General features: G+C 44.1%; 1 protein-coding gene across 2 annotated transcripts in view; it reads left to right on the top strand.

The window, feature by feature from the left end:
• The window catches only part of LOC5667351 (protein suppressor 2 of zeste), a 58,073-nt gene that overhangs the window by 34,079 nt on the left and 7,821 nt on the right, over positions 1-16,173 (top strand). For both annotated transcript variants that reach the window (XM_061643102.1, XM_061643103.1), the window contains exons 3-5: positions 12,882-12,978; positions 13,689-13,880; positions 13,988-14,231. In XM_061643102.1, coding sequence (XP_061499086.1) covers positions 12,882-12,978; positions 13,689-13,880; positions 13,988-14,231 — 533 coding nt within the window. The remainder of the gene's footprint in view (positions 1-12,881; positions 12,979-13,688; positions 13,881-13,987; positions 14,232-16,173) is intronic.

Raw genomic sequence — 16,173 nt, 5'->3', positions numbered from 1 at the left:
ACCGAGGGGTATGCTGTGTTGTATGCTGCTGCTCAGCGAAATTCTTGAACGAGAGGGGAAAACTCTCATTGCCGTTGAGAAATGTTTAAAATTTAATTAAGAATTTGCTCGTCTTGTTTGCTCGAATCCTTTGTTTCTGCCTGGTGTATGATAATTTTTGAACTATTTTTCGGCACTTCAAACATCTGTTAGAATGTACAATACCGTCGTTTTAGATAGTAGTTATGTAGCTCTTTTTTGAATTATTTATACGAATTATACTATCACACTTAAAATCTCTTCACTGCGCATGCTCTGTGTTTTAGGCTTGATGATGATACATTATGCTACCGTTCCCAAGGGGGAAATGTTTCACAACGATTTGCATCCTCTATGTTAAACAGTTGATTCGTTCGGGCATGACAAAGAAGCGTTTTATGACGAGGTTTAGGGGGGATAGCATAGAATAATAGCCCAATATGTATACATATCCTCCAACCAGTATGTGAAAATAGATAGATATCCTTATCTCCATTACCTTTCCTTTCAAATTCCACCTCAAACTCAATCTAACTGTTCACTTTATCTAAATGAGCTTGTGCTCAATGTAGTCTCCGTATAACTTAACTTACTTGCATTTAAGTTGATGTGACATAGTTTATCATAAACAATATGTGATAAACTTCCCAACTTGAATCAACAAACCTTCGATCCTCACTCACTTTCCCATGCCATGTTGTTTTCAGCAATTTGCAAAACACTTTTCCCACACTTTTCTGAACTTCATTCATTCTGATTGCGTTTTGCGGTCGTGGATCATCGTTTGGCCCCATAAATGTGTTGTGATTCCGGAGCGGAGGTTGCTATCATACCAAGCAGCGGAAAGGTAGCGGTACGATGCTGTTGTACACGAATGACCACTTTTATGATTTTGCATAACCGGAAAACCCACCATAAAGGTATCGATTGCTGCCGAATAGTTCCCTCTCTCTCTTGCTCGCGTGAGCATAATCCTTGCCCGTTCGGTTGGACCCACAGTTTGATGCACAGTCAATAACTGAATAATTGATAGAGACGAACTCAAACACGAAAACCAATTCATTCCTCGGCACAATCAAACACACTCATACGCAGTCAAACGCTCCAGCCGAACGAACAGTTCCGGGAGTTCGTTGACACGCCCGGCAATCGTGGTTAAAGTGTTCAAGCGGGTTTGTGTACGTTAAAATGCCCAACCACTGGAAGCGGCGCCATTTGAACGAGGGCACTTCTTTAGTGAAACAGTGCTCAATACACTTACTTCACAAGCAAATTCCAGCCATTCGGCCCATACATTGAAGCTAATTGATTGGTAACTTAGAGCGAGAGAGCAACCAGTTTTATGATGCATAAAGTAGTTATGTGTTTCCCCTTCGATGGACCTTGTTTTGCTATTGCTCCTTATATTCCCTTTTACAGACTCAAAACTGTTGACATAAAGTCTACAACATAAAACCATGCTGCACCATGTGCTGCACAAATAAATTGATGCGTGCCGGGACGCGCAAGAGCGCAACACTAAGCATTTCCCGCACGCACGCTTTTTGTCGCGCAAAACCACGTGCGACGCGTTAGTTCTTCCCGGCATTACCGGAAACTGGGGATAGTTATTGAATGAATGAATAGCGATTAAACTGGCTACAGTAGCTCGTTGAATAATGAAACGTTCTGTGCATTGATGCTACTATTGTTTTGCGGCAGGTTTTGTCTAGAACTTTAAAACAGAACCAAATCCACGTTCCCCACTTGCAATAACAGTCTAAAAATAATCCTTCCCATGTAGATTCCACTTCGGATTCCTCCTCTCTATTTGTACTTCTCCTCAGTATCAGTGTGATGATCCTTCTGACGGTGCATCCCCCAACCGGGTGGCACTAAAAATGGGCGATTGCGCACCCGGTGATGGGTGATAAATCATAATGGGAGTGTAAAACAAATAACAACCCGAGTTCGTTTGCTCGTGGTTCTGTCGTTCCTGTGCCATTCTTTTGCAGCTGTCATTTGTCCACACTTCAAGCTGCGGTTGCTTGCGGGATGTTTGTGTCTCCCGGGCGTTGAAGAGAAATTTTCTTCGATTATGCAAAGTTTGAAGAACTTACAGTGGTTTTATATGTTTTTAGTTCTTTAAAATCTCTAGAACTTTTCTATTTCAGAAGTTGTGTGATAAAAAAGAAATAATATCTCCAACAAAAACATCCCCCAATACCTCACATACAACCATATCTCGCCCTGTAATGGTGCTAGTCACTTTTATGACACCTCCTCGCACGAAGATCCTTTGATTTATGCTCCAGAAAGCATCTCCGGCAAAAAAACGGGGCAATAAATTAATATCGATGCTTTCGAAACCGTATTTAGCTCCCATTCCGACGCGTCTCGTGCCGTGTCTGTGCTGTGCATACGATTTTGAAGTAGAGCTGATGCTTGTTTTTCATTCCCATTCTTGGTTTCTTTTTTGGAAGGAGCACTGAAGGAGGGATCGAATCCACCGTAAATGGTGACCAATGGTTTGATTTTTACGAGCATATCATCACTGGCCCGGGTAGCCGGTTTTTGTTTAAGGAAAGTTTTAGTACAACTTCGAAGCAAGAGCTTAAAGTTATAAAGTCGTAAAAATCAAACCGACCGGTCAACGCGGACGTTCGTCTGACGGATGGCATGTTAAAAGTTTGCGCTGGAAGTTGTCAGTCAAGCCACTTGCCATTGTTTTTGCTACTTAAATCTTTTATGTGGGGTCACGCAGGAGTTGGGAGTAGAATTAAAAGAATTTATTATTCTTGCGTGGATTTGTCACACCGATGACTAGAGATCAATGATTAGGGCAAAAGTTTTAAAAGATAAATTAGATAAAGGATGCATTCAGCTATACCGCAAATCAGAAATGATGTCATAGTGGAGGGCGTCAAATCCAGTTCGAGCAATGAAATAACATGCTCAGCAGAGCGTAATCCAATGTGTGTGTGTGGTTGCAAATGTTGAGTCAACAAACCATAAAACATTGAAATTGAATTTTCTCCACCCACACACACACACCAAGCGGAAGCAAGTCAAAGGAAGGTGTGAACTGTCCACACAGTATGGCTCAAACGACGCCGTCGATAAACCCTCGGCGCTGTGTGTCGTAATTCCGGTTCGCTCGTAATCGTTTCCGTGCGAAGGATAAAAAGCAAAGAACGATAAAAAAACAGCCCAACAAGGACTGGACAAGGAAAGATGATCCCCGGACAGCCGGGTGGACACTCGGACACACGGGTGCAAATCGAATCGGATCGAATTGCACACTGATTTTCGATTTCTAAGCATTTATCTTATTTAACGATTCACATGTTACCGACTCTGTGTCTGTATTTTATTCATTCCGAGACAGAGAGAGATATGGATTTGGCAGCAGCCTGTCCTAGCAGCTAAATCCAGCAAGACATTGCGAGAAGCAACGAGGGGACACAAAACTAAAAGTAAAACCCCTGAGCATTCCCTCGAGGCAAATTCAGAGGCTTCAGAGAGGCCCGGACATGAAACACCGCTGGCCGTCCGCACTTTGGGCAATCATATATCTTTAATAGATTTGATCTAATAAAGTACGGAGCGCTAGGAAACTGCCCGAAGAAACACGGGGGAAACAGGGAAGCGCAAAACACCCAAACCCTACCGTGGTGCGGCCGACGATAAGGGTCACCACGTGGTAAATCTCGGTGTTTACGACCGAGGCACGCGAACGGGAAGCGTTCGTACGAGGCCAGGGGAAAAATTTGCACTCACTGAAAACGTTTGGCGTGGTTCCCCTTGGAAGGAAGAATTTTTCTTTTTTTGGCTGCTGTGAGGAAAAAGGCACGCCACGTTGCGCAAACTCTTGCAGCAATAGAAGAAACGAGAGGCACGTTATCCTGTTTGAGGCGCTACGGCGTGCCTTGCGTGCTGATCCCTTGCGCGGCTGCTACTTCGTTTCGTCGGGGATTTTGGGCCGAAGACGGAGCACGGCGTCGGGTCGAGCAATATTTCAAGCGCAATAAGAGGCCACCTTTCAGCGGTAAGGCTTTTGCTGCCGCCTTACTACACAGCTGGGCAGCTGAAGCCGGTGTGGTTTCGCCGAATATCCGAAGGCATCTCTTACCTCCCTGGCTTACCTTCCCTTACAACCCCTTGGTGGCCCCTTGGTTTGGGATTGTTTGATTGAGATTTTGACACCCGGGCACACATCGGAGATGTCACCTGCGATAGGCGAGGGGAAGCTGGGAAGGCACGCACGCGAGGTACGGCTTTATTGGCGTTTGGGTTTTTGAGCGCAAAGGCGACGCTGGCGTACGCAATAGGGAGCACCAATAGGGCAGAGAATGGGATCAAAACAACAAAGAGAAGGAAAATCCTCATCTGCAAACGAGATGCGTTGTTTGTGTGCCATTTGTTCGAAGATAAATTGCCACCGGGTAGTGGAATCTTAGGGCTCTTTTTTTCTGGAACACGAAACACTTTTAGGTGTGTCTTATACAACGGGGTTTGCTTACTTCAACAAATTTTGTAGAGTTTTTGGAATCTTTTTAAAAAAAAAAGACAACAATTACTCACCTCTATTTGCACAAGCTATCAGCAGGAGCAGCCTCCAGTTTCAGGGTGTGTCGAATCAACTTCCCCCGAAACTGCTGCCCAGAACGCGAACTGCCGAGTAACATTCTAATAATTTGTTCAAACAAAATCCTACAACACGCGGTCACGAACATCGCAAGGCCCTTTGCCTCTTCGCCTCTTTCTCCCCTGTGTGTGTGTGTGTGTTTTGCCTTCCCAACCTTCTCACGGCCTGGGTACTGCTGAGTCTGGGGGACGGAAATTAGAATAATAGAATAATGGAAGCTTTCCGAAAAACCTGCGTCGTGCTCAAGAAATCACTCAACCGGTTGTCAGCGTTACGCCACGGTGACTCGACGTGAGGAGATGTGCATGTGTGTGTTTGTGTGGCAATGATGAACACGTAGTACACCCGGTTAGACGCGGTCTTAGCACGAACCAACTCGCGGACACATTGGCTTTAGGGCGTAGGGAGATTTCTTTCCGGGAGCGACAGGAAGCAACGCTAAGGAACATCGTTGTAGGGTATTGTTATTGAAAGCGGAAGAACACAAACTTTAAAGCCATCGGTGCGATATGCTGGGTTCTTGAAGTATTGAAAGGCGTTTGCATGAATGTGTTTGTGACTTCAAGATAGTTGAAAGGTTGAAGATGAGAATAGAATAAGGTCTGCGATGTTATAATTCAAGTTTTCTTTAACAAGTAGATAGTCTTTCTTCTTTTCTACTAGGTAAGATCACTTTGAGACACTTTGTAAATTTCACATCAAGTTATAATTCAATATCTTTCCTCAACTTTTCTCCATATAATCATAAGAGGATTAATACGACCACCAAAAGATCAAAACATATAAACTTGGATTAGAAGATAGGAAAAGAAACACTCAATCTAAACAAACCCCTAAACAGAAGAAGCAAGCAGAAAAAACAACACATGAAAGAACACCGGTACCCAAAAAGGTACCGAAAACACGATAAACATGTATGGTAACAATAGGAGCGATAAAGGAAAAGCCCGCACGCCCGGCAACGTGAAAACAAAACCGAAACAACCGATGAAGGAAAAAAACACAGACAAGATAGAACCAACACTTCCAAAACCCAAACAAGAACACACAAATCGTTCCGTTTTCCGCTGTGTTTGAAAATTATTGCTCCTCCAGTCATAAAGTAGCTTGGAGGAATAAATAGAAAACTACAACACACAGGAACAGTTGCTAATGGAACAGAGCAGGAGAGAGAAATCGATGGACCGGAAGTAAGAAGGAGACGGGGAATATTGTGTGCTCTAGCTAGCGGGTGGACGTTGTGAAGGGATCCTTTTTTTTTGGCCAGCTCTATTTCGGTTCCTATTTCGGGGCTGGCACCTGTCCTCCCGTGCCGGCGTGGCGTACAGCGGCGAACTATAGGGCGTCTAATACAGGGCCTGGCGCTAGAAGGCAGCGCAGCCGTTCGCAGGGGTGAATATAAATGAGGAAGTGGAAAATAATATGAACGACCCCGAGGGGTTGGCGGTGCTGTTCCGCTGTTCCATTCCCTGCTCTGTCACTTGATATCGTTCTCGTTGGTTCGTTCGTTCGTTCGGTCGGCACAGTGCATGCTCGATTTCGCTCACCTTTTTGCACCGCATCTCGGTTGCTGTCTGCGGCCTCGTTTTCGTCTATTGTTTTTTGCGACACGCTGTGATAACTTCTAACACTAAAGGTTGCCTCAATGGCTGTTCTTCTGTTCTCACCGTGCAGCAAGAATAAGATGTATGTAGGAGAAGGTAAAAAAGTAGTCACCAAAATACGCTATTTTTCACGTTTCTACTTCATCATTTTGTTGCTTTGTTGCTCATCATGATCAGAGTTCCTATTTCTTTACAAACTCGCCATGAAACTGTGTGTGTTGTTTTTACTCTACTGGCACTTTGTTTCGTTCTTAATGCCTCTTTTAGATCACTTTGTGCAACTCTCCCTTGCGAGCCGTACGCGATTCGCTTTAGGCCGTTAGATGTTGTTGCTCTGAATTTTCCTTCTGCGTCCACTTGTCGTCGTTGTCGGACTTTTCTTTGCGGAAATTGCTTTACCGAGCTAGATAGAGAAAAAAAGAACAGAAAGCGCCGTTAGCCGCTAGTCGCATGCTTCTAATGTTTCTGTGTGTGTGTGTGTGTGTACGTGCGTTTTTCCTTCTTACCACTTCCGCACCGTACACCGTTTCCCACAACGGCACAGCGACAGTTCCTGTCTCGCTTGTTTTGTTTTCCCATTTTTCCCCCCTGGATGTTCAACTTTTTGAAAGAGAGAGAGACTATAGAGCGTTTTGCTTCTTTTATGCTTCTTAATGTTTTGTTTTTCCGCCCGAGAACTGCTCAAAAGAAGCTGCTTGGTACTCGAAGCATGGCCGGCTGTGCCTTTAGGCTCCATTCACCGAGCGCATAAACACTAAGGCATTAGGCAAAATGAGGTTTAGAGCTTCCGTAAATGATGGCTTTAAATCGGTACTCTGGCCATGTCGCCATTCTTTCATAGGCTTTGTGGTGGTCCTAATTTGAGACCTCTTATATGACATTAAATAAACCATCTTATCGCCATTTCAAGCTGTACTGCATCCGAAAGCACTCGCAAAGTGCATTCACGCAGTTACGATTGTGGTCACCAATTACTGTGCCTTATCAGTTTAATTTTGAGTTTGGAAGCTGCCCTGCTGAGCAATGCTTGCCCTATCTTATCTGCCCGTCACTCTGGTATGCAAATCGGAAATCTAATCTAATCATCTCTCATCACTCCGATTCGAACCGGCACACACACAAACACATCACAACCCGTGGCTTCGTGACTGATCATTATGTCCGAAGTTATTATTATTGTTATGACCAAGCCGAACGGTTGACCGCGGACAAGCCGTTCGAGCTTGATTTCCTGTCGAACCGCGGCCTATACCGCTGCCCAAAGACACACACACACATTCACCGACACACACGCACACACACACGCGTATTGGCGCACAAAGAGCACCATCTCAGCGTGACAGTAAAATCTTTCCCATGGGCGGTACAAATTTATTTATTAAGTTAATCCTAAATTAATGCTCTCACAGTTTTCGGGCTCTCCAAGGTCTTAGGTCCCTTTGGTGGGTGCCGGGGGGGTCCGGAGAAGGCACCGGGACATGTCGAAGCGATCGACAGTACGGGTGTGTGTGGCACTGACTGCTGTGGAATGGGAAATGGCACGGGAAATCAGTTTTTTGGTGACCATCACCCCAATAAGCCCCACGGGCAGGAGCATAAATAAATATACCGATTACTGACTGGCCTTCGGCCAAGGGTGGTGAGGAAGGGAAACGTGAAACGTTTTTGGGCTTGAAAGGAGCTTTTGGTTGGCGTGTGTGTTTCTTTTTACGTATCCGCGGGCATTGAAAAGAACTTCAAGTTTCATCAATTTTTCGTTCTTTTTTATAGTTTTTTAATGTCTTTTTATTCGTTTTATGGAATTGCTGTGTCTTTTTCGATTCCTACTTGATATTTATAATTAAAAAAACCTTTTTATTTGATTTCCGTTAAGCTTCACTTAAAAGAATACCTCTTGAAATAGTTATATCATCTTCCGCATTACTTCATTCGTAAGTTTTTTTACGTATGTTTTATGTCTTTTCTACCAGTTTTTGTTTGTTTTGCTACTTTATTTTAAAAGTGGTGTTTTTTTCTTCATTTACAAATTATCTTTCAACTTTCTTATCCTTTTATATTGATATTTGGTGTACACTACAATACTAATTACTTACTTCCAACATCAAGCACATGTACATCCTCCAATCTCCCATCACACGTGTTGATTTGCTCGTGTTGCTGTTTGTTCATGCAATGTGTTTTCATATTTTTGTCCCCCTACCCTTAGTTACCCTACCCCTAGTTCTGTATTTTCTTCTTCCTTTTTCTGCCTCCTTCCATATGCCACCCAATATTATTCTCATGTTCTTCTCCTCTTCCGTGTTTTTACCCAAAACATCTTTCCAACTTGCTGAAACCGGGTGTCTCCGCCTTGCACAATCCCCTCATTTTCAAGACTTTTATTGGTCCGAGCCTGGCCGATTAATTAATGAGCGGTCGGGCCGAACCTCGTTGCCCCATGGAAGGGGCCGTCCCCTTTCCAAACCCCAGCCCAGGGGGAAGCATTAAGTTACGAAACCGAACGAGAACGAGCGGCCCCAAAAAAGCCGAAAAATCGAACGCGGGACCGAGAGCGGACAGAAAACAAAAATACAGAAGCACACCCCGGGTGGATCGATGTTTGGCACTGTGTTTGGTGCTGCCTGCTGTCTAATTTAAACAAATTTATGGATGGATTCACTCTGCTCAAATCGCGCTTCACCTTCACCTCGCGCTTCGCATTTGCCGCAAAGAGTGTAAGCGCGATGGAGCGCGGTGGTTCGTTCGATTGCATTTTTGTTGGAACAATTTCCGATATCGCCGACGACGCCGTGTCCGTGGATAAGCAGCTATTTGTTTCGATTACCGTGTTTGCGCGGGGGAAGGGTTGAATTAAACCAATGGAACAAAAAAAGGTAGTAAGTACCACCGTATGCATGAAATGGTTTTTGCCTCTTTTTTCTCAACTCTTTTCTCGTTCTCGCTGTCCGCGCCACGGCGTGGAATGTACGTTTCACTTGTTTACGTTAGGCGTTTCTTGTGCGGTGTGAAGTGGTTCGCTCTACATGATAAACGAAACTTTAGATGAGGTTGATGAAGCAGCAACGGCAACACCTTATGATGCAGTGAGGATTGTGTAAACAGATAATTTAATCATCTTTCAAATCCCATGACTCATCACGGATCCATTTTCGAGCCCCGAGTTATAACGCCGTCGATCGTTTCGGGTTTTGGCTGGGAGGCGTGAGAAATATAATTTGGTAGAATGCTAATGAAAATGGATTATACAGAGCAAAAGGGTTTTTTTGGTCTTTTTGTGCCGTTCCTTATAACCCCCTACAGGTGCCAAATTGAAAGGTTGAAACAGATGAGATGATTTATTGTTCTAATTAATTAGCTTAGGCTTGCTGAAAATTGATTCTTTTCTGCTGCTTTTAAGCTTTGATTTTATGCAACAAAATTAATTAAAATATTTGTAAAAAAATGAACAACTTTTGGTAGCTTTTCCTCATGCTAGTTCCAGATTTTTCCAATTTTAATCCAATGCTTATTCATTGCCTACAAATTGCGCTACGCGTACGTACGTAAATGTGTGCCATGTGGCGGAAAAGCTCCCTTGGTTCTCCCGCATTTCCGCCACGCACTGATGTGGCCACCGTTCTATGATGCGCCGGCGTGAACCACCATACCCACCATAATGGGACAATTATTTTGTCATTTCGTACGTAAAGCCGTCCCGCGTGCAGGAGGCACAGGCAGTGCAGGAGGAGAGGAGAAAGCCATTGTACTACTACTACTCAACGGACGGATTTGGCACGGTTTTGCCTAGCCCTAGTTCTGCTTGGATGCGTTTAAGCCCGGTCCCGGTGGCGTGGCTGGCAGCTTGTGTGAGCTTGCACGTTTTCTGTGGCGCTCTTTTGCCCGTTTCGAAATTTAATGCCATTGCAGTGTATAATTTAATGGCTAAATAGGCACAAAAATTGTACATGTTTTGCTAAAAGCTAAGTTTTAATTCTTGTGTGAGAACCACTTCTCGACTGATATTTCATAACCTTAAATTGGAAAAACAAATCTTAAACTTCATTCTGATACTTTATTACCGCATTTCGACTCAACACACTCGTACAGAAGTTTTTTTTGGCAGAAATGTATACCAAAACTTGCTCCGTTTTCCCGTACCCAACGTGGGCCCCTTTTGTTAATCTTCACTTCACTCTGATTCCGGGCTTCCGGTTCCGTTCTTTTGCGCCCAAAAAACCGAAACACCGATAAAGTTCTGTACCAGACTCTGGGCACTGTTTTGGACAGCTTTTGCTCTCCCTCTCCCTCTCTCTCTCTCTCTCTCTCTCTCTCTCTCTCTCTCTCTCTCTCTCTCTCTCTCTCTCTCTCTCTCTCTCTCTCTCGATGCTCGGTGAAAACTCGAGATGTGGCAAAAAAAGGTTTTTCACCGTTCTCCGTTTCCCTCTGGTAGTTGGAAAGAAACAAAATCAGACGTTGAATAATGGCTGGCAAAGGGGTTGGTTTTTTGTGTGTGCCGGTATACAGCGTACAAGCAGTGAAAAGCGCTTTTGTATGAAAACTTTGAACTTTGGAGGTAGTCATGCCGGTGTGCTTACCGGTGTGACCCCGGGAAAATCCTTCTGGCCCGAGACGCTCCGTTCTGTGGACGGGCCTTTTGCTGTTCACTTGAGATCAAAGTAGAAGCGGAAGTGAAAATGTACGAGCACCGGTCAAGGGGTTGTGATAGCCGGGGTTCCGGAGCTAAGAACTAAATCATCAGTAGCTTCTGGTTTGAGGAATATACAAACACAATTTATTATATTTAATATTCAATGATTTGTTTGAGATTTTGCATAAATAATTCAAAGATTTATGTTTTGCAATATATGATTCTGTTTTATCAACATAAGTTTCAACGAATCTATAACTTTAAAGATAAAAATACAACAGAAATCAAAGCAATGTTTAGTTGTTAGAAATAAGGAATAAAAACGAAAAGTCACATCAGCAGATTGGATATAAATAAATTAAATATACCAAAACTACAAATCATCACACAACACACAAGTTATTACCCCATTTCCGGCAAAGACAATAAACAAAAAAAGAAACACTTGCTAGCTATCAAAGCAAGAAGGAAGTACATAAATCCCTCATCCTAAAGCGACAAGAACAAAAGAAGAGTCAATTAAAACACATCAGCCCCAAAGCAACAACAACAACAGCAACCAAAAAAGCACTCCCACTCAGCGAGCACGACAGCGAGTATAAAGTAAACAGAGGAACTACAGAAACCCTCCACCGCGCGGCAACCCATCTAATAGGTAGCAGATTAAAGCCAACAGCGCTGTGCGGTGGTGTGATTATTATCACACCTTCCCAGTTGATCGTTTTTGACAGCCACAACACTCTTAGTGGCAACACACTCTGGTGTTGTGATGCTGCGGACAGTGGTAGTATTAGTAGTAGTGGTGGTAGTAGCAGTGGGACAAATAATGCTGGTCGGATTTAGATTTGTTCAGGTTTGGTATCACAACGGGGCGACAAAAGCGTAACAGCGAACAGCTTCGATGTGACGTGTGACGCGGGCAAGGTGGTTGTTTGTCAAACGCGCCTCCCCGTCGACCAAGATACGGATGGATTTCGGGTGGTGGTGGTCGCGTTGGTGCCCATTATTGAGCTGCGTTCGCCGCTGTCACAACACAGGAGAACTTGTCCGCCTGGATGATAGGACGGAGCGTGAGAGATTCAGCTGAGAAAGGTGGTGAAAAAAAGAAGCAAAACCCGCACAGAAACGATGATTGACTGTCACACTTGTTTCTGTTCTGTTCGGTTTATGTTCAGTGCGGTAGACTTACGCGATCGAAGATGTTGTTCCCTGTTAGATGTTGGATGACGCCGCTGACGTGATAAATACTGAATGAACCGATTGTGATGACGGTTGTATTTTTTTCCCATATAGGGGTTGGGGCTCTCTCTTTCAATGAACGATTTACTGTCACACTGTCACGATCGAGTTGGATCTTGATCGTTGCGGATCGGCGTTTAAATCTATTACTCAGCTCTAATTGATTACAGCTTAATTTCAGCTTGCTATACGACTAATATAACAGTAAATATTTTCTACGAATGTTGAATTTGTCTAGCCTTCACTCTGTTTACACTCTGCATGCTGACACAGTTCGGGCACGAGATAGCTCATTGCAACCCTGAAACACATGACGCATATGTTTTTGCACAAAATGTGTTTGTTTGCATCGGTTGTGACATTTGAGTAAACAAACCAATAAAATGTGTCCCCGCAGGCTAGAATGATTCAAGACCGGTTGAGTACTGGGAAGAAGATCACAGCCACATGCAGTGCAATAAATGCCTTAAATAATAAAATGACTATAAAATAGGTGCGAACACAACTGTTTTTGCACACCGCAAGCCACTTTTACAACTACATCATGCATGTCACATATTATTCCTTGATTTTATCTCACCTTTAAAGCATGTCGTTCGGGAAGCAAACTAATCAAACAGAAGTAACAGCAGCAACAGCAGCAGTAATAGCACCAGCCGGACGATCATTCGCCCTTCGGCACCATTTCGCACAAAACAATGCCTACTTAAACCTTACATTTTTCCTTCATACGCTTTTACGCCCTTGTCTTGTCTTGTCGTTGCAGTTTGCCGATCGTGCATCGTGAAATACCTCGATTGCAACAAGTACTGTCCCCGGTGCAAATCGTACAACAGCAAACCGATTACGGTCGCTAATTTAAGGTAATTATGGGTGACGGGGGCTAACCGGGGGTCTTAAGTATGCTCTTTTTTTTAATCCGTCTCGTTCTTTATCTGGTGGGTTTGCCCTTTCGATAGCACGGTCTCTCACGGTCAGGGAGAGCGACGAGCGTGGGTAGAATTGAGTTGTTTTTATACTTACATTGGATAATCTAAATGTTTTATAATAATGTTCAAAATATAATTATAATATAATATTCTAATGATATTCCCTTCAACTCATAAAATCAACTGGCAAACACTTTTCTCTAAAATTTTAAGTAAAAAAAGCTATCAACGCTCATTCCCTACTTTGCCAACAATTTTGTCTTCTCTATCCACTACTCACACGGCAAACTTTTCGTCTGGCTGGAAAACCTTTTTTTGTGTGCAACGAATTGTACCTCTAGCCGTCGGGTGGCCCTTGCGCAGTCGCCATCGCACTCGCACATCATGGGGGCGTTATTGGGTGGAGTACTGTCTCGCCCGCCGTACCAGGGCCATGCTCACGCGAGAGAACATACTTTTCCCCTGTTGGAGTATGCTCGAGGAATGTTGCACACCGACACGAACGGATTTATTTTGCCATTTTTCATTTCTAAACGATTTTTAATGCATACTTTTCGACCAAAACAAAAAAACACACCGGGAAAATGTTCACTATAATGACAGCTTTCCATCCCTTTCTCGTCCCGTCCATTCCCCACAAACAGGCCGGATCGAACATTAAGGGCGCTAGTGTACAAGCTGGTGCCGGGGCTGCACAAGTCCGAAAACCAAAGAATCGTCCAGTTCTATGCATCGATTTCGAGCAACATCGTCTCGTCGGCGGACGATCCGGCCGGGCAGGGCACGTTCCAGCTGCTCGACGATCAAAACTTCTTCTCACCCGACGAACCAATCAGGTGGGTTGTGCTGCTGTGTTGGAAAATTCCAGCGCTGTTTTTTTTCATTCCCATGATCGATTTTTTAAACACACACTTCTCTCTCTCTCTATCGTTTTGCCTAACAGTCTGTCGCTGGAGTACCACTACGATACGCTGGCGGAGCACAACGCGTCCAGTGCACAGCTGCCGATTACCTATCTGCAGTGCCCGGCGGCCGTCACCGTGCACCATCTGTACAAATTCATCCTCACGAAGAACGGGCTGCAGGTCGGCTCGGACAACGTGCGAGTGGAGATTATCTACGAGGAGGAGATACTGCCGCACGACTTTACGCTGATGGATGTGGCGTACTGTTTCGACTACAAGCGGGTAAGTGATCGATTGGAATGTTGTTCCTTATTGCAGTGTTTGTATTATGTGTTTCCCGAAACGGCTTCATTTTCTCGTGCGACTCCATTGGTAGATAGTGTACAAAAAGAGAACAAATTTCACACACTGAGTGATGTTCTGGTGATGGTCGGGAAGCAATTCGTAAGATGTTTGTTTTGGAAAACGGTAATAGAGTTCCATCTGAGAGAACAGACGGTTACAGAGGAAGTTCATCACGAGTTCCCGATAATCAGTGCCAACGACTTCCATGTAGCTCTGTCTAAAATTCCCCAATGCGTGTGTAGATTAAGGGGAAGAAGAGATCAGAATAGCTAAAATGCCACACAGAAAAGGACTCAATTTCTTGATGCATATTATACACCAGTTTGCATTAAGAAGTAACGAATATTCAATGCATTTTAACACATCTGCATCTTTCGCCACGCTTCCAATATGAGAGCTATTTGCCTACAATATGGCTCAATAACACCCCAAGTTGAAGTGACTTGGTGGTCTATTGGATAGCAGCGCTGGCATGTACACGACGAGTCGTGGATTCTCAAGGTTCGATTCTCAACCAGACCATCTCTACTATACGTAGCCAAGGTGTTATTACTTTCAATTGCTTGGTATAAATAGGTGTAGTTACATAATGCTAAATAAAAGGGATTGAAACTTGGCTAATCCCCTGAAGTCCAGAAGGACAAGAATAAAATGGCCATTCAATCCAACCGCTCTATTTCGTTGGAAATATTCGTTTGAAAGGATAAATAAGAGCAATGCTAGAAGAACTATAAAGCTCTTCTTTCTTACAAGCGATGGGGAAGACGAAGTCTTATGAAGGTTTTCTTCACGTTAAAGGTATCTTCCTCAAATCATCGGAGAAACTTTTTTCCAATTCTTGATTATGTTCGTAGAAGTCCTGCAGAAACCAGGCACAAACCCCTTTTTTGATATAATTTTCCAGATAACACAGATTTAGAGCCAGCACATTGAACATTTCTCAAAGGCTTCAGGATACAAACTCCAAGACTTTTTTCATGCTTTAATTGCTACAAGAAATACCTTGCAAGCATTGCCATGCCACAAAAACCAAGGTCCGAACGTACGAACAGTGCAAAGGTCCCTGTCCCTTCAATCATCCGCCCCATCAGCCCCCATCACTGAACGGGCCGTGAAATTATACCGAGCGTCGAAAAAGCATCGTCCGCACCGTGGCGTGGCAAACCGAAAGCAAATAAATGCAATTTGGCTCCCGCTCGCTCGCTCACGAATGGTAGTACGCGGCTCATTTCGCTCTGCTGCGATAAGAGCGTAGGGCAAAAGGGCGACCGTTTCCATGTCTCTGTGTGAATTTACCTTCGTTTTGCAGTGTGTGCCGGTGTATTTCTACCGACACTGTCGCTCTTTCTGTTCGCACTGACGCTCTCGGGCGGATGATAAAGACAGAGCAGCAGCAGCAGCAGCAAGCAAAAAACCGACGACGACAGTCCAAGCGAAAAACCCTCGCAAGCCCCTGGAGGGATTTGGCGGCTGAAGGACTTCAAGTGGCGAATCAACAACGTGCGCTCGGGTGCGTTGATAGGCGCGCGCAAAAAAAAAGAGCTGTGGAAGCAGGGAAGGGCAAGAGACAGAAGCGACCAAATTTCGACCGGCTTGATGCGAAATCGAATCGAGCAGTACAGTGCGCTACGGATTGTGGATGACACTCGCGTGATTTATGGTTTGAGAATTGGAATGTGCTGCTAAAAGTGAACAGTTCTATCAATAATTATCATTTTTTAGCTTATCAGATAATAAAACAGATCTTCTTTGCACTTTAAAAATGCTCTTTTCTCCACATCAAGCCCGTTGTTTTAACTCTAACCTGATGTAGCACACAATTCGCACCGCACTGTACCTCGAGACAGACCATCTCCCGACATCTTCTGGTCGGTAAGTG

This window comes from Anopheles gambiae, chromosome 2 (assembly GCF_943734735.2).
Source record: "Anopheles gambiae chromosome 2, idAnoGambNW_F1_1, whole genome shotgun sequence".
Classification (NCBI taxonomy): Eukaryota; Metazoa; Arthropoda; class Insecta; order Diptera; family Culicidae; genus Anopheles; species Anopheles gambiae.
Note: the sequence above shows the minus strand (reverse complement) of the source record. Positions and strands in the feature narration are given on the sequence as shown.